General features: G+C 32.2%; 2 protein-coding genes across 7 annotated transcripts; one reads left to right on the top strand and one right to left on the bottom strand.

The window, feature by feature from the left end:
* Positions 1–1848: 1848 nt before the first annotated feature.
* LOC117183149 (protein krasavietz) lies at positions 1849–14524 on the top strand. Of its 3 annotated transcripts, XM_033376363.1 has the most exons (10): positions 1865–1985; positions 2068–2177; positions 2267–2362; positions 2515–2586; positions 2674–2954; positions 8857–9161; positions 9236–9479; positions 13581–13800; positions 13876–14036; positions 14126–14524. In XM_033376363.1, exons 4-9 carry the CDS (start codon positions 2526–2528, stop codon positions 14025–14027), a joined length of 1263 nt encoding a protein of 420 aa, XP_033232254.1. In that variant the 5' UTR covers positions 1865–1985; positions 2068–2177; positions 2267–2362; positions 2515–2525; the 3' UTR covers positions 14028–14036; positions 14126–14524. The 3 variants fall into 3 exon arrangements, with proteins under 3 accessions (XP_033232253.1, XP_033232254.1, XP_033232255.1); XM_033376364.1 differs by lacking the exon at positions 2267–2362; XM_033376362.1 differs by lacking the exons at positions 2068–2177; positions 2267–2362 and having other exon boundaries at positions 1849–1985.
* LOC117183148 (serine--tRNA ligase, mitochondrial) lies at positions 14487–18928 on the bottom strand. 4 transcript variants are annotated; one of them, XM_033376359.1, is made up of 5 exons: positions 18808–18928; positions 18414–18523; positions 16299–17026; positions 14970–15137; positions 14487–14892 (listed from the first exon to the last, which is right to left on the bottom strand). In XM_033376359.1, the coding sequence occupies exons 2-5, from the start codon at positions 18465–18467 to the stop codon at positions 14568–14570; spliced, it is 1275 nt and encodes a 424-aa protein (XP_033232250.1). In that variant the 5' UTR covers positions 18468–18523; positions 18808–18928; the 3' UTR covers positions 14487–14567. The 4 variants fall into 4 exon arrangements, with proteins under 4 accessions (XP_033232250.1, XP_033232252.1, XP_033232249.1 ...); XM_033376361.1 differs by having other exon boundaries at positions 14970–15032; XM_033376358.1 differs by lacking the exon at positions 18808–18928 and adding an exon at positions 18596–18788 and having other exon boundaries at positions 14568–14892; positions 18414–18541.
* Between the last annotated feature and the right edge of the window lie 2977 nt (positions 18929–21905).

The following is a 21905-nucleotide window of genomic DNA, read 5'->3' as shown; positions in this document are numbered from 1 at the left end:
ATTGATAGTAGAAATTTTTTGTTACATCTTTTATTATTAAGCTTTGTACTTAAACGTAGTTTTCTTTCGGCTCTTGCATTTTTCAAAGTTTAAGACTGATATTTTATGTATAAAAATAGTTCGAACGTTCAAAAAATATCGAGGTTCAGAAAAAAGATGAAATAATTTTCAGTTAAGTTCCTAACAAAATGCAGTACCTAAACGTACTTTATTGTGCTCTAATACATTTTCCAAAGTTTCAGCTCTATATTTTATTTACAAAAAAAATTCATAGGTTCAAAAAAAAATTCAGTGAACTGAAAAAGTGAGGTCGGTAATATAGGTATTTAGCTGTGTCACATGCCCTTAAGATTCTACACAGCGGCACTCACCCCGAGGAGTATAAACTTCTACTGAGGGGTACAGATTTCCTAAAGTGGTGGGAGGATGGATCGAAAATATCTTAAATATTACTCAATTAAAGCATTGTCTTTTTACAAATTTTTGAAAAACTTTTAATGTTTTGAAAACATTTGGAAACAGCGTTTATTCATTATTTAGTTTTTATTATTATAATATTGTAAAATATGGAGATCGAAATAAGATAAATGTTTAAATGACTCGAAAGTGATTTTAAAATCTGAAAATAATTAAAATTAATATTATAGGTTGAAAAATTATGTATTGATTCGAGCACATGGCTAGCCTAATGATAAGTTAGACATTTATAATTGCCAATTTGAAAATAATGATTAGTTATTTAACTCTGATCTGCTTTTTCTCCAAATGGCATTTTTGGTACCCGTTTTATTCATGCTAGCATACAGAAAGGGATATATTAGAAGCATTCTTTTTTATACATTTATAAATTCAAATATACTTACGAAATGGTGCTCTCATATGTAATATTCGGGAACCTGTTGATAAATATAAATTTAATCGTGCGAATTATGGATTTGTGCACGTTTTTTATATTTCACTTTCTTTACTTAATTATTTTCCCTTATTCTTCGTGCATTTTTAGTTAATTTATTTACACAATATATTTCCCAATTTTCGGGACCCCCCCTTGAAAACAGGTCGGGCGGCCATCCGACCCCAGTGGGCACAAAATTTGGCGACGTCTTTACGACATCGTTCCGACATCTTTACGACAACTTTACGACATCCTATGTCCATGTCGTTAAGTCGTATTTACGATATCGTAAATATGTCGTATGATCGGACAATGTCTTCACGATATCGTAAACACACTGTAACGACATGGACATAGTATGTCGTCAAGTTGTCGTAAAGATGTCGTAACGATGTCGTCAAAACGTCGCCAGATTTTGTGCCCACTGCCCCCCCCCCCCCGGGCGCCCCTGATTAAATTCACTACACCAATGTATGTTACATTTCAGTAGCGGTCGTGCATATTTTCTTTACACACATGTATATTAAACCTGATAAAGATTTATCTAATAGTGTATATATTTCAAGAATTTCGGTAAGGGGGATCAATTACTGTTGACCTCCATCCCCATCTCGCTATAACCTTGTCTGGAATATATTTGCTCGAATAAAAGTATATAAAATAATTAAGAAGAGAAAAATAAGCGTATCATTTAGAAATAAATGAGAGATTAAAATGTTGCGTAAGTAATACAAAATTTAATAATTTTTATTTGTTGATTCGTTTTTGTAGTCACCCTTTCTTTTCCTCGTAAACCTCATCAGAATTTATACCTAAACTTTTATCCTTAATCTTTTATCTTAAGTATTACAAAAAAAAAATATTTGTTCAGCTGATTTAAACAGCGCGCGCACAGACAGGAAGCAGAGGTCGTCCGGCGTCTGCGCAGAAATGCATGAATTGTGATATCGGTGCCGTTTCCTCTTCCATTTTTATTTCTTCGTTTCGCTGATCCCAAGTGTGCCCACAGCCACAGTGTCCTCCTTGAACACTTTGCATCACTTACATATACGTTAGGGAGGGAGTGGTTGTACAATAATACGTGATTTAAGTAAGTTGTTTGGAATGCATTTTTTACTTTAATGATAACCTTTTGATGCTGCTTTTGTGTGATACTTGATAACTAAATCTAGAGGCATCAGCCATCGTGCATGGTATGAAAGACGACCTTAACCTCAGAGAAGGATTCCGCTCCAATTACGTGTCTTATACTAAAGTCGTCCAACATTTTTCGTGTGCCAAGGTTGTCCAAAATATGAAATCTTCCTTTATTTTCTTACCACGAGGCGAGATTTCCGTAGTGTTTTGTTTACTCAGTATTTCATATTTCAGAGCTTCTCTTTTCGCTTGACTTACTGGCTGAACATTTTGCTCCAAACGTGCTCCATACGCTTTGAAATTCTATTTCTAGTTGAATCTTAACATCAGGTGCATGAAAATAATTTACAATTTAGTTTCCGGTTATTGCTGTCAAGAAGTCTTGAATAAATCTAGTCTGCTCGCGTCTTGGAGTCTGATTTGAAATTGACATTTGGCACAAATTCTTTTTTTTTATTTGTATTCTTTATTTGGAATTCCAGAAGGGTGTTGTATGAGTCAAAAAATAGAAAAGCCAGTACTGTCAGGTCAACGTATAAAGACCAGAAAAAGAGGTATGTAAAATTACTAAATGAGGTTATGGGAGTGCAAGCGTCCTTGTCGCTAAGCGAAATTTAACGCGTCATCTTTGGCTTTGACAGATGAAAAGGAAAAATATGATCCCACTGGATTTCGAGACGCGGTTTTGCTTGGTCTCGATAAGGCTGGTAACGACCTAGAAGCGATATCCAAATATCTGGACACGGCTGGTTCCAAATTGGACTATCGTCGGTACGGAGAGGCTTTGTTTGATATTTTAATAGCTGGTGGCCTCTTGGTACCTGGTGGTTCCATAGCTCAAGATGGGGATAAACCAGTTAAGACGACAGCATGTGTCTTTGAACAAGCAGAAGACATGGAATCCATGCGGAATTTCGAACAGGTGATAAATATTTTTACAATATTATTATTTATACAACCATTTCTTTATTCATAAAACACCAGAGTTATTCGAGTACCTTAATTCGGGGGCAGTTTACAAAAAAAAAAAAAAAAGAATTAAATGGTCATTTAATTTTTGATTTGATATTAATAATTTTCTATACGAAGTATTATATTTCTTTTTAAGGGCACACCACTTCAAGACATAGTTTCGTGAACTAAATGTACCCGTAATATTTTTCATGAAAAAAGTCAAACCTATTTGTTCCACTTGTTTAATTATTTTAATAGATATTTTGAAAAAATAGTCTTTTTAATGTCCAAAAATCAGTACATTAAAAAAAAGCAGATTCAGAGAATATGATAATTATATAGTTGAAATGTGACCAACACAAAGGATTGTCTTTCTTCAGTTAGGTGGATTTTTCTTTGCAAATCTTTATATAGATGCCACTAAAATGTTTTTTTAAATACATTTTCTTACTATTTATCTATTTCGGAATATATTTAAATCGTAAATATTTCCCAGCTTTACAGATTATTATGTCTATCGCTACTACGAATTCATTTTTTCAATTACAAGTAAATAAAAGCAAGCTGTTAATCCAGTTAATCTCAAGGCTTTTATCTTACTCTGAAATTTAATGTTACGGAACAATTAGTGGAATAACAAAAAACACTTTAGTCGCTGATTTTAACTTGATAAAATTTCTGAAAGATTTAAAAAAACAATAGTCATTTTCATCATAAGCAATATTAAAATGACCTCGATACTTTCAAATCTGAATTTTAGAAATTCATGGAGTGAATTTTAATATTTTATCTGCTGTGGGCTGTTTAATAAAAACAAGTATTTGTGGTTGATTTTGAACCAATCTATTCAGATTATTATAGTATGCAAATAGGAAAACAATGAAAAAAAACACAAATTCTATTGTTTGGTCTCAGTTAAAAGAACTCTAAAAAATATTCATAAGCAACCCCTGTAGATTGGAATGCATCTTGAATTTAGTGTCTCATACAATTACGCACAAAAAAGCGAATTTCATTTTTATTCTAAATGAATAGAAGTGCTATTTTAGGTTGTTACCTTAAAGTCCCGAGAACGACAGAAAAGTGAAATTTCTGTTTTGCTCTGCAGTTTTTAATTTGAAAATGCACGCATTTTCGAGGCTATTTAAGAATTAAATTGTTAATTTTTAAAACACCAAATGTCGAAGCTTCTGCAATTCTGTATACTTTATTGTCAGATGTTTGTATTATTTAATGCTTCTAATTAGAAATGAATTAGTTATAACTTTTATATTTTGAAAATTTGAATACTGGAAATATCTACTTTATTTCATTTGGAATAAATCAAAGTTTAAATTATTTAAAAAAATTTGAGTTAAAAATTTAAAAATTATGAATACTTGAAAATATAAAGCAAGGGATGATAATATAATAATTTTCTACTAATATGAATGATATGCACTTCAAGTTTTTACTAGTAGGGTAAACAGGGGTATTGCCGACACCTTTCTAATGAACGACACTGCGATACAAATGCTTTTAATAAAATTCCAGAGATATAAAAAAGATACTTGTAAATGCATAAATATTCTATTATCCATGTAATTTGTATTTCAATATTTATTCAGCACAAAATTACTGAATTTATATTCATTAAATAACATTATTGGTACCAACTACAGAAGGACATGTCGGCACTATAAAAATTAGCCATGTCGTTAATTTTAAAGTCCTCTGTAAGTTAAAATAAAAAGTATTTCTTATTTTGTAGTACTTTCAGAAGTTAGATGATTATGTCTAGAAATATAATCAAATGAATATTAGTTTCAAATTAGAGTAGATTTAACGTATTTGAAATATTTTTATCGTACCTTTAAAACCAGTGAACGACATAGGTATCTCAGTGAACGACATCCAAAAGAGGGAAGTTTTTAGGGAATTATACGCATTTTTTTATTGATATCCATGTTGTTATGATTAATATTTGCTTTCTTCATTCCTAGAACATTGCCTTTTAAGAATTTGTAATGTTCAATATCTTTTTAATTGATTTTGGATTTCCGAACCTCAAAAATCAATTACCAGCACCCCAGCATGAATTTGACAAATTCATGAACTAATCAAATGAACATAACCACATAATATCGAAGGTATTTCTTCCCAAGAAAAAGTTCGTCTTTTCTTTTGAAAACACCCATATTTATACCAAATGATGTTCTTTATTGTCTATAGCAACTAAATTACATAATATTTCTTACAAATAACTTTCTAAATTCGTTAAAAATCAAAACCAATACCGGTGTCGTTCACTAAATGTAGGGTGTCGTTCACAGTAAATATGGTGTTGTTCACTAAATTTGCATAAATTATATAAAAATAAGCTTAACAATAGTTTGGGAAAGACTAATCATAATGCTGGGTACTGGCTGGAAACGAAAAAAATCTTCTCTTTCAGATGAATTTGTATTCGTTACCAAACAAGAAGCATATAAATTAATATTCTCCTTTTTCTAAAAACTTTTGCCTAATGTGTCGACAATAACCCTGTTTACCCTAATTATTTAAACTTGCAACTATTATATAAGTATATTTATATAGGCAAACCAATTTCAAATTGGGGAGGCGGGAAAAATCCTGAATAGGTGTATCTAGGAATTTAACAAGCTGAATACTTTACAAAACTGTTCTATCAGCTCTCATTTTCGAGATATTGTAACTTAAATGTGCCATAAATTTCTTTTAAAAGCGGGAAAATTTTTCTTCCTAAGCTTATGCTCTTGGTACATTTATAACAAATAAATTGCAATTTCACCCTTTATTTTCCGAGGGTTTAAAATACTACCCTTTGACTGAAATTAATGTTTTAATAGTGTTATTGCTCGATTTTTTTCACGCAGAATTCAGATGCGCTTTCCAAATGAATCTGTCACATTTTATTTGAAAGGCAATCTACTTTAAAAGCGGTCCGCTGCCCGGGCGCATTATCATCGCGCGCTGCACTTGCAAATCCTTCGGCTCTCGCCCTCGAGTATGTACCCCGTGGTTCGCGCTCGGTCTTTCTACTTCCCCTACATTTTTGCATGTGCCTTTTAAAATTAGGGATCAAATAATTAGGCATTTTCACTTCAACCATCAGCTAACTTCACTTTGTTAAAAGCTCAGGGGGAAAACAATGGATCAAATGCATGGAACAAGACTTTATTTCTGTAATATCTTTGTAATTAATGATAATTATTATAATTTTGTTATGTCATTGCATAGTAATTAAAATATAAAAACTATTTTTCAACTACACTTATATAGAAAAAATTAGCTTTTACGAAGATATTAGCAAAATAGGACAAAAATGAACTGAATCCCATACATTTGGTCCCTTGTTTTCCCCCCAGCAATCTACGAAGTAAAGTTAGCTGTTGATTGAAGTGAAAATACCTAATTGGCTACGTAATTTGTTGATTATGAATTCTCTTTTGTTCAGGGGTATGACAGGCCATTCTGAAGCACATACTCCTGCTTTTGTGCAAACTTTCAGATTTAACCAGGGGCGGTCAACGCAATGGGAAGTAGACGGCCGCGTACTATTATGATTATATTTAGTTCGCAGACCAATTGTACGCGCGCTGCTATCGACAGCGGGTGAATGGGGCAAGGGAAGGTTGACTTTTGAAATAGAAAGCGTTGACGGTCGACTGGCCCTGGAATTTGAAAACTGTCACGTGAGACTGACAACCTGAAAAACTTGTGATTGCAAATTTTCATTTGTATATTGCCATGCGAAAGAATTAGCGCAAAATTATGGAAATATGAGTTAAAATGCATTAAAAAATGTTGCTTATCTGTCTTTTGTCTCATATTCTTCAAATTTTGCTTTCAGTCTTTCATTTACCTTTAATTATAATGAAACAAAAACACATGAAAGAACTATGTATATACATATACGTGCACTGACACATGCACATATGATCTGGTTGACAGTACGCGGCGCTAACTTTGGGTATCTATTGCCTCCTACTTCTCATTGCGTTGACCGCCCCTGGATTTAACGAATATATTCTCACCAAGCGTCTCGTGCTTCGCACTCGATTAAAGCATGTCCAAAACGCGACATTTTCAAAATTATGTTGCTCTGCAGTGTTAAATTTATGTTATATTAATTTGTGTATCTTGGTCCGCGACTTTTGTTCTAGACGAAATATTTTTCCGTTAAACATTTTCTTGTATCATGTAATTTTTCCATAAAAAATTGGTTATTTTTAATAACCATTTTCTCGATTAAAAGGCAAAATATGAACAAAAGCTAATTTTTTTATCTTTCCTGGGCGAAAAATTGTGTCATTAAACATTTTATTATAACATGTCGTTTTTCCTAAATTTCAAATTTTTTGTTTTCAGCGTTATTTCTTATGATTAAAACGAAAATTAGTGTATAAATGTTCCAGTTAGGATGCCCCAATTTATTCGGCATTTATTCGGGATGCTACCTTTTAACATTTGATACGTTTGTATATATAGTTTTTGTTCATGCACAGTTATACATACAAAAATATATTTTATCTAAGGTTTCAATATTTTTATATGTTGCTCCGGATCACGCTGTTTTATGTTCGAAATACGTTATACTTTAGAGTGAAACTAAAACAGACGGTTACATGTTTCAAGAAATAGTCAAATAGAGTCATCTCAAAAATTATAACAAACTCGATCTTTCTTCATGATTTCTAAAAACATGTGCCAAAGCTCAATCAAATCCGATTAGTATTTCAAAACTATTTTTCGGATTCAGGGGTCTCGAAACGTTTGAGCTTAGTAGAATCCACGATAGCCAGTTTATACACAAGGCTAAATTACCTTCTCATTGTGATGAGAATATAAAAAGTATAAAAGGTTTCATTTTGACAGTTTTGAGTTTGAATATATTGAAAGCGAGAGCTGATAGGGCCTAATAATTTCACTAGTTATCCAAACTGAAAATTCTATCATCTTTAAAATAGTTTATAAAAATAGAGGATAATAGGCTAATTATATCCAATTTTTAAAAGAGAAATCAAGTGCGATTTAGAAAAAATAAATCTTTGATTATTTATTTAATAATAGTTAATTAATACTCAATTATTTATTTTGCTTTAGAAAAAAATCGTACTTCTTATTCAGTTTTCCCATTTAAAGTTCATACGTAAATTAAATGTTTAGTTTGTTTATTAATAACTAGTGAACATCCTCAACATTTTTTATACACGATCTTTTACTGCTCGTAATATAAAATGTTACAATTACGAATATCTGAAAATTAAAAAATGTACTTATTTTGAACATTTTGCTCTTCTTATTTATTTGACTTATAATCTTAAGTTTCAATGTTAAGTAGTTTCCTTTTTAAAGATTGCCGATGTTAAATTCTATATACTAATATAAGTTTCTAAATATCGATTGTCGATCATTTTCTTCTGTCAATTTGGATACTAAATAAATTGTTGACACAAATACCTAAGTTTAGTATCAAATAGTTGAAACTAAAATCATAAAACAAAAGCCTACTTCGAAAGCTTCCAAGTTGAAGTTGTTGGATTCTTAAGTCTTTTTCCTTCTTAAATGCTGCGGCAGTCAATTTTTTAAATTTAGAATCGTTCAAATTTTAAATTGTACAGGTCTTTTGATTAAAATTTAGAGTTCTGAATCTCTTGTATTCATGCGCACTTCTATGTACATTTAAAAGTACTTAAATATCCATGAAAATGTCCTTTTTCCTTTCTGTTTTATATCATACAAGAAAATTTAATATTGATTATTAAATGTTTCGAACGGGCTCGAAGAATTAAAATTTTTTAATAAGGCATACCTGTGTTAAAGTAATAATATGTACTGTTTTTTTATACCATAATACTTTTTGTCAGGTATTTATTAAGCTCATGCGGCGGTATAAATATTTGGAGAAAATGTTCGATGAAGAAATGAAGAAGGTGTTGGTATTCATGAAAGGTTTCACTCCGAAAGAAAGAATCAAGCTTGCTAGGATGACGGCCTTGTGGATCTCAAATGGTTCCGTACCACCAACTGTGCTCTCTGTTCTTATTAACGAACACCTTGTTAAAGATAATCTAGCTTTAGATTTCTTACTCGAGGTGTTTGTTACGTGGAAACAAGAAAAAGGACTTCCCAGTCTTATGACAGCCTTAAAACGCGGAGGGATCGAAGGAAGGCACGTTATACACATACATACACACACACACACACGCATATATAATATACTAATAATAATTTTTGATGGATTAGGTTAATGGAATTCGTACCACTGAATAAGAGATCCGAGGAATACTTTCGATCTGTATTTGAGGCTGTCGATTTGGCAGACATAGTCAAATTGCACAAGGCCCAAGCTAGCCAGGAAGCAAAACGTGATCTGCAACAACTTCTTCTGGACAACTTGGCCGACAACCGAGCTATAAAAGATATTGTCATTGATCTCAAGGACATGGCTCTGAGATGTGTTATTCCAGAACATGAAGTCATTGGTTTGGTAAGTTATATTATCTATATCACAGGCACTATTCCAAATATTTTTTTAATTTATATTTAAAAATATTTTGAAAATTCTTCGCTGTTTGAGTAAAATAACATCGCTATTTCAAGCTTCGAAGTATATGCCGAAAACTCGTACTGACGGTTAATAGACAACCATTTATTTAGAATACTTTAAATTCATATATTCCTTATTTCCGTCTTATCTTTCGAATTGTAGCACACTCCACTTCTTGAAGATAAATCTTTCAAAGCCTTCGAAATCGAATACGTAATTTCAAAATCTTTTATTAAAAAAGTATTGTTTCAAATCGATGGATTCTACGAAGAATACGCTACCTTTTCGTTATCGTGAAGCATTAGGCTAACTTCATTTTGTATGAAATTTAGTAAACACGTAGAAGTGTTAAAATAAATATAAATCTTTCTACATTTTTTGGTTTGAAAGTTATAGGAGTCTAAATTACATTAGAAACTGTAATACAAAATGCTGGAGTTTTGAATTCGTTGGAATTTTTCGAAAAATAATACGCTATTTATTCCTCCTGAAAACTTAGCTTAATGAAGTTAGCCTAATTTATAACGGGAACGAAAAGATAGCCTATTCTTCGTTGAACCCATCGAAATGTTCTCAGAAACATTTGTAAAGTGACGCAGCTTGGTATTCAAAAGGTAATTGAGTAAGAATCGAAAAATGGAAATCGAGAGATACACTGCCCGAGATTTCTCGACTTTTTTTCTCCTTCAAATCACTCTGGGTGATTCTTAACGGATTTTTCTTATCGATTAAGAATCCGTTGAGAAAAATACTTTCAGCATGGACCGAATCCATCTCAAATTAGGCAGGTTGTACACTTAAAGTCGAAGAATCTCTCTCGGACGAAATATGTTTTTTTTAGAGGACATTAGGCGATGCGTATTTTTCCGATTTGCATTAAAAAATATTTCTACGAAGCTATGCGTATTTAAATTTTGTGCTTTGTTTTTTAGAAAACTCCAACTTTTTTCTTCAAAAACATATAAATGGTTAAAAGTTAACAAAATGTTGGCGGTTTTTCTGAAGGTCCATTTTTTCAAAAAATCCGCATTTACATTTTTTGCTAATTTTTTGTTGAATTTGTACATTCATAAGGAAGATATATTTTAAGTTTTCTTATTTTTCTCGCACACAAAGAATAGATCCAAACAAATTTTAAGATAAAATATTCACGCCTAAAAAGTTCCAAAATTTTATTTTTAGGGAAAAAGTCTCCAGACTTTACAAATACTTTAACTCGCATAAAGCTGATAGGGTGTCTATCTTCTATTAGCAGAAACTTTTCAAAAATATTGGGAAGAATAAAGAAGGTGGTGTTTTGCATAATATCTTTTTTCTTTCTTTCATCAAAGCTTGAGATTATGAAATAAATATTTTCTGTAAACCCCCACCTTTTTATTTTTCCCAATATTTAAAAAAATCTCTTCTAATGGTAAATAGATATAAAAAAGCAAGAGGTAATTTTCATAAAACTTTTTTAGACATGTAAATTCTTATCTCCATATTTGTTCGGATCTGTCGCTTGTTTGAGTGAAAGAAATTGGAAAATTCCATTGTATGAAAAAAATGTCTGTTTACCACAAGTTATTTAGTCCGCATCAAACTCGTAAGATACTTTCAATATGAAAGCACATATTCAACAAAAAAAAATTGGAAAAAATATAAGTGTGGGTTCTTTGAGATTAATTTTTTTTCAGTGGATTTCAAAATCACGTGACTAGATTCCTACCTTACCCTCACTTTCTTATTTCCCAACTTATTTTCACACGAAGCGCCACATCTAGTTAAAAATTTGGGATAATAAAGAACAAGCACTGAGAAAGTTGTGTCTGGTCCTAAATTTTAATAATTATGAAAAAAGCAACATAAAATATTTACAACAAAAAACTTTTTTCGTAATTACACAAATTTAGGACCAGACCCATCATTTTTAGTGCTTCTTGTTTAGTATCCATTATTTTCAACTCGATGTGGCGTTGCGTGTGATAATAAGTAGGGAAATAAAAAAAATGGCGATAAGGTAGGAATCTGGTCACGTGACCCGCTCGTCACATGGCCTTAAAGAAATTTTGTTTTGTTTAAACAAAGCACAATATTAAAATACGCATAACTTCGTATGGTTTTGAAAACCGCTCATTTGACCCTTTTTAAAGCCTTTAAGAAATCAATGCGATGTGTGAGAATCTTCAACATAGACTTTAATTTACCGAAATATGTAAATTTACACTTATTCACTTTATGATTTTACGAATCTTACGTAATTTTAACAGATTTTGTTGTACAATGTATTCTTTTCTGTATACGGCAAGGAAAATATTTCAGAGAGAAAGTTCCATATTGCTACCAGGATGTTTTTTGTGAAGGAAATCATACTGAAAAACCTATCTTGGTGCATTAAAAATAAATTTCTGGTTTGGATTTTCATATTCATTACCTAAAATATTCTGAATAAGAATTTTCAATATCAATCTTAATTTCAACTTCGAAGGGGACGTTATCGAGAAATCAATCTTGAAATGCTAAGAATAGTATCTTTCCATATTTTTTTAGAGGAATTTGTTACTGGTTCTAGTTAAAATGTTGATAAAAATATTTCATAGGAACGCTACATACAGGCTTTAAATAAAAAAGTTACTATTTCTAAGTACTTTATGTCTCCTTGATAAGGTTAATATTCTTCTTTTTAAAACCGGACATTTTTATTTTTGGAACATATTTCTTCTTAGATTAAAACCTGCAAATTATTTAACATAATATGTAAGGTAAATAAAGTTTTCAAAAACACTCGCGATGATGTCAATGCCTCTGATGCATCAGTGTTAAAATAATTATAAACTAGAAATAGTGATTGGTGGTCGACACTTACACCATCTCATGCCAAAAATGAGAACTAGAAAGAGTAGGTCGAACTCTAAAGATGCATTTTAGTTTGTATATATAAGTATTTTTACGATTGTTTTGTGGAGCTTAAAACAATTATTGAATTATAGAAATAAGTCTTTGTTGATAACAAAGTGTTTCAGACTGGATTATTATCATACGCTTAGTATGCTACTGAAATATAATATTAAGTGTGATACTGAAAGGTGGCAAATGGTCCTTATTCAGTTGATGTTCTTATTTCTTTATATACACGGACATACATGTTGACAGCCGCGGTACTTATCACATCTAAGACTGCTGTGTTAAATGCAGGGTTCCAAATTTACATGTAATTTCGAGTTCTTAATGTTTATTAAATGTAAATTACGTAACTTAAATTAGTGTATTACACGTATAGAACCCCTACTTTCTATAGTTCACGTAGAAAGCCATGTAGATTACCGCGTGCCATGTTTGAAAAGTCTGCTCTCCCATTTTAAGAGTGCTGATGACCCAGGCGTGAGGTAAACTAACCACCGAAATGTGCTTACAGAAAAGTTGGTGCTTCATTCGTCCGACACACGGAGTGTCTCGAGTGACTAAAACGAAAAATATAGGACTTATCAAAAAATTATCGTAGAAAAACTTGTTCATCTTTTTAAAATAAACGATTTTCATATCGTATAGTTTTGCTAAAAAATGGAATTTTATATAGGTTGGTCAAAAATGACTGCTTTACGAATTTCGTCCAATAGTTACCGTGTCGACAGTCCGTAAACGTTGAGATTTGATCAAATACGCGAAACTCAATTTTCACGTAAAGCCAATACCTTCTCATTAAAATGAGAATGTAAAAAAATGTGGGCACCTGGGGGCATTCTTGGTATCAAAACGAACTTCAAAAAATTGAAGATATATAGGGGGATCAGAACTGGAAACACTTGAAATTTGAACCAATTTTACTACAGTTTTGATATCTCATGTATCATGATTTTTTTACTAGTTCATTTTGATGACAATAAAGTCAAATTAAAAAATATATATTTTTTACAGAATGAAAAAAAATAAAAGTTAATCGCTTTAAAACTCGGTTGAAAATTATTTTTTAACCCTATTTTGGACGTAGACGTCTCAAATAGAGGACTTTGTTCTGTCTTCTTATTTTAAATTAAATATCAATATGAAATTCAATTTTTCCAGATTTGGACTGTAGTTATGGGTCAGGCGGAATGGAACAAGAAAGAAGAATTAGTCGCTGAACAAGCGTTGAAACATTTAAAAATTTACACTGCGCTATTCGGTGCTTTCACAACCACTGCCAGATCTGAACTCGCGCTCATTCTTAAAGTTCAGGAATTCTGTTACGAAAACATGAACTTTATGAAAGTCTTCCAGAAGATAGTCTTACTCTTCTACAAAAGTATGTTTCTTAGCTGTAGGGAATGTGCATTTTATTTATTTTAATCATTTAATAATTTTAACTTATTTCTTCTAGCCGACGTAATTTCGGAAGAAGTGATTTTAAAGTGGTACAAGGAGGGACATTCTGTCAAGGGCAAAATGCTGTTTTTAGACCAGATGAAAAAATTTGTCGAGTGGCTCCAAAACGCAGAAGAGGAATCAGAATCTGGAGAAGATGAAGACTAAATTATAGCAGTATGTATTGTTGGTTCCTTAATTAATCGTTTTTTCAAGAATCTGCTCATCAGAGTAAAGAAGTTGAAATCTACTCTTTTCATTTTCAGATATATTCAAACAACATTTCCAGAACTCAATACTTCAGTATTCTGTCCAAGGAATTCTCGAGCAAAGCTGTAACTTACAAAATGATAAAAATTTGAGGAAAGGGAAAGAGCAGAATAGATATCCTCGAATTTTGTAATCAATTGGCAAAAATCTTATATTATTAGGAGAGATGAATTGTCAATTTGAAATGTTTCTGGATCATATTCCTTTGAGAAAACATATTTTGTGTTACAATTTTTATAACTCCACTACAAAATATATACAGAATAACAAAACAAAAATTAAAAAAGATCATGAAGGAATTTTATCCCTGTGTACGTACAATTTTCGGAACCCGATCTTACTTTGTATGATAATTGTATTAGTTTATAAAAAATATACTGTCAGGTGGTGTTTGATATTTTAAGGTTTTCTTATTTCTCAAATCTAATTGTGATTTATTTACATTACTTTTGGTTTATATTTGTACGTTCTCATGTCAGGAACAGCTTGCTGCCTTATTACCGTTTTGCCGTTCATAAAAGGCTGTAAGTTATTGGGAATGGCAATTGTTCCATTTTTCAGCTGATGTGTTTCGCAAATCGCAATTAGCATTCGTGGTACCGCGCAAGCCGTTCCATTTAATGTGTGAACATAAACCGAATTCCCATCTTTCGTTTTGTACTTTATATTGAGTCTACGAGACTGGAAATCTGTGCAGTTGCTGCAACTTGACAGTTCGCCAAATATATTTCGTCCAGGCAGCCATCCTTCCATATCTGTTTTTCTGCAAGGTAAAATATTTTCCACTATATCAATTAAAAATATTATTACAAAATGATTAAAGAGAACATAAAATTTTACCTAAATGCCGGAGCACCCAATTCGCATGGAGGCATATTGAGTACTTTGAAGTGTAAACCTAAACTAGTGAATAAATTCTCTTGAATATTTTGTATATAAGCGAAGATCTCGTCGGATTTGTCCTGTTCCGAACAGACAAACATTTCCACTTTTGTAAACTGATGCACCCTGGAATTTTTCATTTCCAAACTTATTTATTTGATTAGTGTTTAGAATTTTCTTCTGCAATTGTGACAAATTTCCTAATTATACTTTCACACTCAAGAATTAAGAATAATTAAAAAAGTATACAATTTAAAAACATTCTATATTTACCAAAAACGCAGACACCATGATTTTTAAAATTTTAATTTTTAAAAATATTTATTGTTCTGGAATGTTTTTTAAATTGCAAATTGAAAATCCCACTAACTTCGAAGCGTATCGAATTGGGAAAATATGTCCTAATACACTCAACTCCCGATTTTCGACCGGCTTCACTGCTTGTCTCCCCCCGAACGCTCCTTGACGGCCATTACGCTCGGATAGTCAGTGCCGTATCAGAAGTTATTTACATTGCGCTTTGTTGGGCATATACCGGGACCCGGTGCCGGTCCAGAATAAGAAGTTGAGTGTATATTCAAAGTGTCCCAAGTTGGAAAGCCTTTTTAAATAAAACAGCAGGAACCTTTTCAATTTAGAATCATTTAAGGAATTAAGTTTGGATCAAGATTCAAATTGGAGAAGCATACTGAATTTATTAAAACTTAAAATTTGCGGTTAACAAATTATTCTATAAATCTGGTGTACGCCTCTTGAACTACCGCTAAATCCTAGAACACCGAGTTAAAATTGTTTAATTTCTGTTTAAATTCCTTTAAAATTTTGAAGTCATATAAGATTCTTAAGATTTATTGAAAACTATATTCAAATAACAGTTTTGAAAGTTCCCTAATATACTTTGATATTTTGTGAAATTTTTGATGACCATACATATTTCTTGAAAACCTTAAAAAATTTGGCAAAAAACTGAATTTGTAAACGCAATAATTTTGGAATGCTAAAACCTGAATACCCTCATGATGAGAGAGAGTCTGAACATCAGAAACCTGTTATTAACCTGGAAATGAATGATGTTTGAGTATGACATTTCGTATAAATCTACTAAACTTGATCCTAGGTTTTGTCATTATTTTCGCGGAAAGTTCGAAGCCATGCAATGCAATTTATGAATCGAGCCACAAAGGTTGACAAAATGCTCAACGTCTTAAATGATAAAAATGTTCAAATTTGTTTGAAATCGTTTCGAATTTGGAGAATTTTTTCTTACAATATCACACTTTTTTGTACCTGTAAATTCCTCGCTCATCTGCAAGACTAGAAGCTTCTGCTCTGTAACACCTGCTCACAGCAGCCATTTTTAGCGGCAATTCATCATGTTCCAGTGTAGAATTCATAAGTTGATAAGCTAAAGCCATTTCAGCCGTGCCCGAGAGACTGAATTCATCTCCGTAATGAGGTGCTAATTGATAAACAAGAGTTCTATCACCGTCGACGATTAAACCGCATCTTTCTATAACTTTCGTGGGCAAAATGTCTGGTACCGAAACGATTTTGAACCCTTGTGTTGTCAATTTTTCTATGGTATAATGTATTAGTGCTTGTTCTAAATCTGCCAGGTCTCCTAAAAATATATAACTCCTGTGTCCAGAGACCGGCCCTAAGGCGTCCATCCTCAATAATCGCATTTTTACAGCCAATTTTTCGAATTCGGTGGGTTGAAAATCAAATTCTGGAGGACTCCCGCATAGTTTTGAAATTTCTGGATGATTGCCTATATTTAAAGTCGCAGGGTGGGTAAGATTTGGAATCCTACTCAATTCGTTTAGTAGTAAATGTTTCAATTCAGGCTTTTGACAAAGATAAAGAACCTTGTCTATGTCTCCACAGCTTTTTCTCCTTTTTATGTTCTCAAAAATTTGATCGCGGTTAGCTGGATTGCAGAAGAATTCAACATCGAGTTCTGGTTCTGGAATACATTCTTTTGAGTCGACGATTGGCAATATTTTTCTTTGAACCTGCAAGTGAGAAATAGAATTACAAATAAATATTAGTACTACAATATGTAAAATAAGAAATGGGAAAAAGTTTCAAGTTTCAGACTGAATTTCCGTCATACGTTTTAATGAACTTTAATAAGCTTTACTATATGTTATTATATACACACACACACACATATTATTGCGCAAAATTTGATCCCGATTATGCAAAAAATACCTAAGGTAAGCGTGCCAGTTATCGGAAGCTTACGGCGAATTTCAGATTTCAAATGCTTAAGGGCATGTGATACTTAGAAAATTGTCGACTTTACCAGTTTAGGTACCCCCGGCTTTTTTCTAGAATAATAAATATTTTGTTTTAAAAATTTGGGAAATGATAGCGAACATGCTAACGGATGTCCCCACACTTTTTGTGGGTTAATTAAAAAAAATTTTAATTTAGCAAAATGTGATTAATTTGCGTAGCGCTTAGAAAATAGTATCGATTTTTTCAGTGTTAGATTCCCCCGGCTTTTTTCCTAGGATAAGAAATATTTTGCCTTCAAAATCTGGGAAATGATAGCGATCATGCTAACGGACATCCCCGCACACTTTATTTGTGCTTTTTATCAAAAAATTTGTGGTATTGCTAACAATGTGCGTGTATATTTCGAGTTTATGTGTGTTGCAATTCACTAGAGCGTTACTTCCAAAACACACAATATTTTTGGCCGAAAACTTTGGACGTACAAATAAACACAGTAACTAATTGCTGGAAATAACCTTGTTTGCAGCCAACCAAAACAGTTGATTTTATAAATAATGTCCAGATTATCGGAAAGGCAGAGATGAAAAACGACGTAACTTCAAAATAATGCACATGCATAAAATTTAATACATATATGTGTTATTTTTTTAAATTTTCATTTTTGTGGAAAAAAAGCCGGGGAAACTATGCCTTTAAACAACTATATTAAACATATTTAAAGGTTAAGAATTGGATTTTATCGAATAAAGCGTACCTTTAGAAAGGCAAATTACTTATTACTTATAACATACCTTATTAGAATAAATATTATAAGAAGTTCGAAGTTATAAATACGTGAATGCATGGGTTATCGGCAAGTCAGAAATCTGGCTGCTTCCCTTATCGGCACTTCGATGTGTAAGTGATCGGCAATAGCGTTTAGGAAAAAACATTTTTGCTGAGAACGAAGAACACAGAAACTTACTATATGCAAAATACTGCTGACAACCCATGCATTGACGGGGACTAGCAAATTTACCTTATATGAGTAATAGAGGATTCAAGTTAATTAATTAATTTCACATTCATGATTCACTTTTATTTATGGAAAAAACTTAAAGTCGCCATTTAAATAGCTGCCTAAAAGCCATCAAATTGAACAAAATTACAAATTCTTACCTTTTCATGAGTACAGTATCGTCTAAATTTCAGAAAATTTGCGATGGCTTTCATAATAAATAACTTTGGCTCATAAGACTCAAACCCCCATCAAATGTTAAAATCCTTTCCTAAAATAAACCAAATCTCTATTATTTATGATTAACATGAATTCACTGTAAGTGAATTATTTATTTCTTTACTCTTTCAATAAACTTTTGAATCAAATAGCAGACACAAAGATGCAAAACAGTCGATCGAAAATAGGTTATGTTTGAAAAATGTGCAAATCCGCAAAATGTATTACAATTTCATAATTTTACACATCTAAAATTTGTGTGAATATTTTTTTCCAAGCTCGAAAATTCTTCCAGCTTAGAAGGAAAAGGAATTTAGAAAAATTTAACACTAGTACCAAAGTCTTTGTAGATCATGCCACGGTGTGACCACTATACTGTACTTTGGGGGGGCTCTTTGGGGGTACTTATAGATTGTGACAAAATGTGAGGTCAGCGCCACTTAGGGGACGTAGCAAGAACTATTGTCTACGGCAACGGACCCCCCCCCACACTTCTCGCCCTATTTTGTAGGTTATGTTGACTTCTCTTTCTGAAAGAAATCCATGAATAATAATAAACAATAAAACAAACCAAAAATCGAACAAAATAAAATCTATCATCGATCAAACGCAATAAAATGTTTAAGTCTGTTGCAATCGATCTATCATAGAAAGATTCCAACCAACTTTAACGTTTGATTGTTCGTTCTATCAGAACGATTCCAACAGACTTTAACATTTTATTGCATTTGATCGATTTGATTTGGTTCCATTTGTAGTTTGTGTTATCAGTGAAAATCCATTGTGAATCCAAGTTCATCACGCAAAAAAAAATATAATTCTTGCAGCTACAGTGAACTTGAGCATAGAACTTCTATCGTCTGCTCACGTTCATTTCGAATTCTAAATTCACACGAGCGCCACTCAGTAGTCACTGTGCCGCCACTTAGGGGACGTAGCAATTACTATAATCCGTTCACCACTTTTCTATGGGAGTGGGCACACCGTGGCTAGTACCAAATATCTTTGCTACACGAAGGAATAATAAGAAGACCCAACTGCCGGTGGGAAGCCATCTGAAACTAGCAATAGAAACATTACCGTAAGTGATACGCACATTACAGGAAGATCTTAGATTTGAGTGCGCAGGTGCGCAGTTGTCCCCTTCCTATACATGGAAAAGTGTGCGAGTGAGAAAGTTTGTCAAATTAACGTAAATTTCAAGCAAATTCAATTAGAACTTAGTCAATATTGTAAAAAATGTAAAAATCTTAGTATTTGATATGTACATACGAATAGGAGATAAACACTGCCTTGATTTGGAAGAACATCGTTGACTGCATTTTGGATGAGGCCCTTGAGCTGCCTACTGTTAATTGCTTCAGGTGACTTTATCCGATTTGCAGTTAAGGGCATGTGATACTTAGACAATTGTCGATCTTACCAGTTTTAGGTTCCCCCGGCTTTTTTTCTAGAATAATCAATATTTTGACTTAAAAATTTGGGAAATGATAGCGAACATGCTAACGGACGTCCCCACACACTTTTTTTGCAGGTTAATTCAAAAATGTTTTAATTTAGCAAAATGTGATTAATTTGCATACCGCTTATTAGGAAATAGTATCGATTTTTTCAGTGTTACATTCCCCCGGCTTCTTTCCTAAGATAAGAAATATTTTGCCTTCAAAATCTGGGAAATGATAGCGAACATGCTAACGGACGTCCCCACACACTTTTTTTGTGTTTTTTTTTATGAAAACATTTTTGATATTGTTGGCAACGTGCGTGTATATTTCGACGTTACGTGTGTTACAATTCACCCGAGCGTTATTTCCAAACTACACAATATTTTTGGCCGAAAACTTTGGACTTACAAATAAACATAGTAACTAATCTCCCAGAACTATCCTTGTTTGCAGGCAATCTAAAAAGTTTATTTCATAAATAATTTCCAGATTATCGGAAATGCAGAGATGATGAACGACGTAACCTCAAAATAATGCATATGCATAAAATTTGTATTTTGCACAATACATTTTTTTTGTTATTATCCCTCAAAATAGAGTCCAAGGACGTCTGTTATGATATTTTATAGCATCTCCAAATTCAGTTTTAAAAATTTTTCATTTTTGTGGAAAAAAAGCCCTTAACATGCCCTTAACGGTGTTCTTCCAAATCACGGCAGAATAGGCATGTCCTTCCCGGATTTAAATAACGAGCGGGCTGTTCTACCTAGATCTTGGATTGTTAAACCTCTATTGCTTTTGCAAACCAACATGGTCCACTCCCCCTTGTAACTTATGATCAATTCCCGCGCCCAAGTTAGGTAGCATGAGGCTTGTCCCCTCCTATTCACATGTCCATCAGAGGCGGTGGAGCCTTGCCAAGGGGACACAGGGACCAATGCCTCCCATAGAAATCGACCAGGGAGGTCCAAAGTCTTGATATGCCTACTCGAAAATAAAATGCCTTAACCAAAGATAATAATATCTTTGCTAAAACTCATCCGATCGTAGGATATAGAAACCTTTCAATTCTTTCTTGCTTTGTTTAATCTTTGAAATCTATCTGGAATCTATGTGGAATAATAGAAGCCTTTCCGAATTCTTTTATATTTATCCGAAACCTTTGCGAAATATTTGAATATTTTGTAAATTCTTCATAAAATCTTTGAGATATTATTGCAACCTTTGTAAATTCTTCGTGAAATTTTCGCGAAATAACTTTTTGAAATCTATTCAAAATGTTTAAAATTTTTGAAAATTTTGAAAACTTTGTGAAATAATAGAAGTCTTTGTAAAATAATTGAAATATCTGTGAAATCTTCTAAACATATCCTAAATCTTTCCGAAATGTTAGAAATATTTGTAAAATCATTAGGACGTCATTGGAATTATTTGTTCAATCTTTGAAATCTATTTTAAATCTTCGCGAAATATTTGTAAGCTTTGTGAAATCTTTAAAGTCATTGGGAAATCATTGAAAATTTTGTGAAATCTTTCTAAAATCTTAGTGAATTCTCTCGAAATCTTTGCAAAATCATTAGGCAATTATTGAAATCTTTGGTTAAATCTTTAAAATCTTTCTGAAATATTTGAACTCTTTGGGAAATCATTTAATTCTTTGTGAAATACTAGTAAATTCTCTAAAAATCATTGTGCAATATTTGAAAGGTATCTGAAATCTTTTAAATCTATCTGAAATCTCGGCGAAATCTTTGAAAACTTTTGGAAATCATTGACATTTTTGTGAATTGTTTAAAAGTCCTCTCAAATTATTTGAAATACTTTTGAAATATTCGGTGATATTTGTTATATTAATAAAACCTTCATGAAATCTTTTTAAAATGTTTGAAGTCTTTATGCAGTCTCTTAAATCGACCCGAAATCTTTGAAATCTTAATTGTCGAATAATAGAAGAATTTATAAAATCTTTTAAATCTATGCGAAGTCTTT

The sequence above is a fragment of the Belonocnema kinseyi genome, chromosome 2, assembly GCF_010883055.1.
Source record: "Belonocnema kinseyi isolate 2016_QV_RU_SX_M_011 chromosome 2, B_treatae_v1, whole genome shotgun sequence".
Classification (NCBI taxonomy): Eukaryota; Metazoa; Arthropoda; class Insecta; order Hymenoptera; family Cynipidae; genus Belonocnema; species Belonocnema kinseyi.
Note: the sequence above shows the minus strand (reverse complement) of the source record. Positions and strands in the feature narration are given on the sequence as shown.

Coding starts and splice junctions, on each gene's coding strand:
- LOC117183149 (XM_033376362.1), top strand. CDS start 2,526: ATGAGTCAAAAAATAGAAAAGCCAGTACTGTCAGGTCAACGTATAAAG. Junction 9,480..13,580: donor AACATGAAGTCATTGGTTTG/GTAAGTTATATT, acceptor CAATTTTTCCAG/ATTTGGACTGTAGTTATGGG. Junction 13,801..13,875: donor AGTCTTACTCTTCTACAAAA/GTATGTTTCTTA, acceptor TATTTCTTCTAG/CCGACGTAATTTCGGAAGAA.
- LOC117183148 (XM_033376359.1), bottom strand. CDS start 18,467: ATGAAAGCCATCGCAAATTTTCTGAAATTTAGACGATACTGTACTCAT. Junction 17,027..18,413: donor GATACTGTACTCATGAAAAG/GTAAGAATTTGT, acceptor TCTCACTTGCAG/GTTCAAAGAAAAATATTGCC. Junction 15,138..16,298: donor GATGAGCGAGGAATTTACAG/GTACAAAAAAGT, acceptor GAAAAATTCCAG/GGTGCATCAGTTTACAAAAG.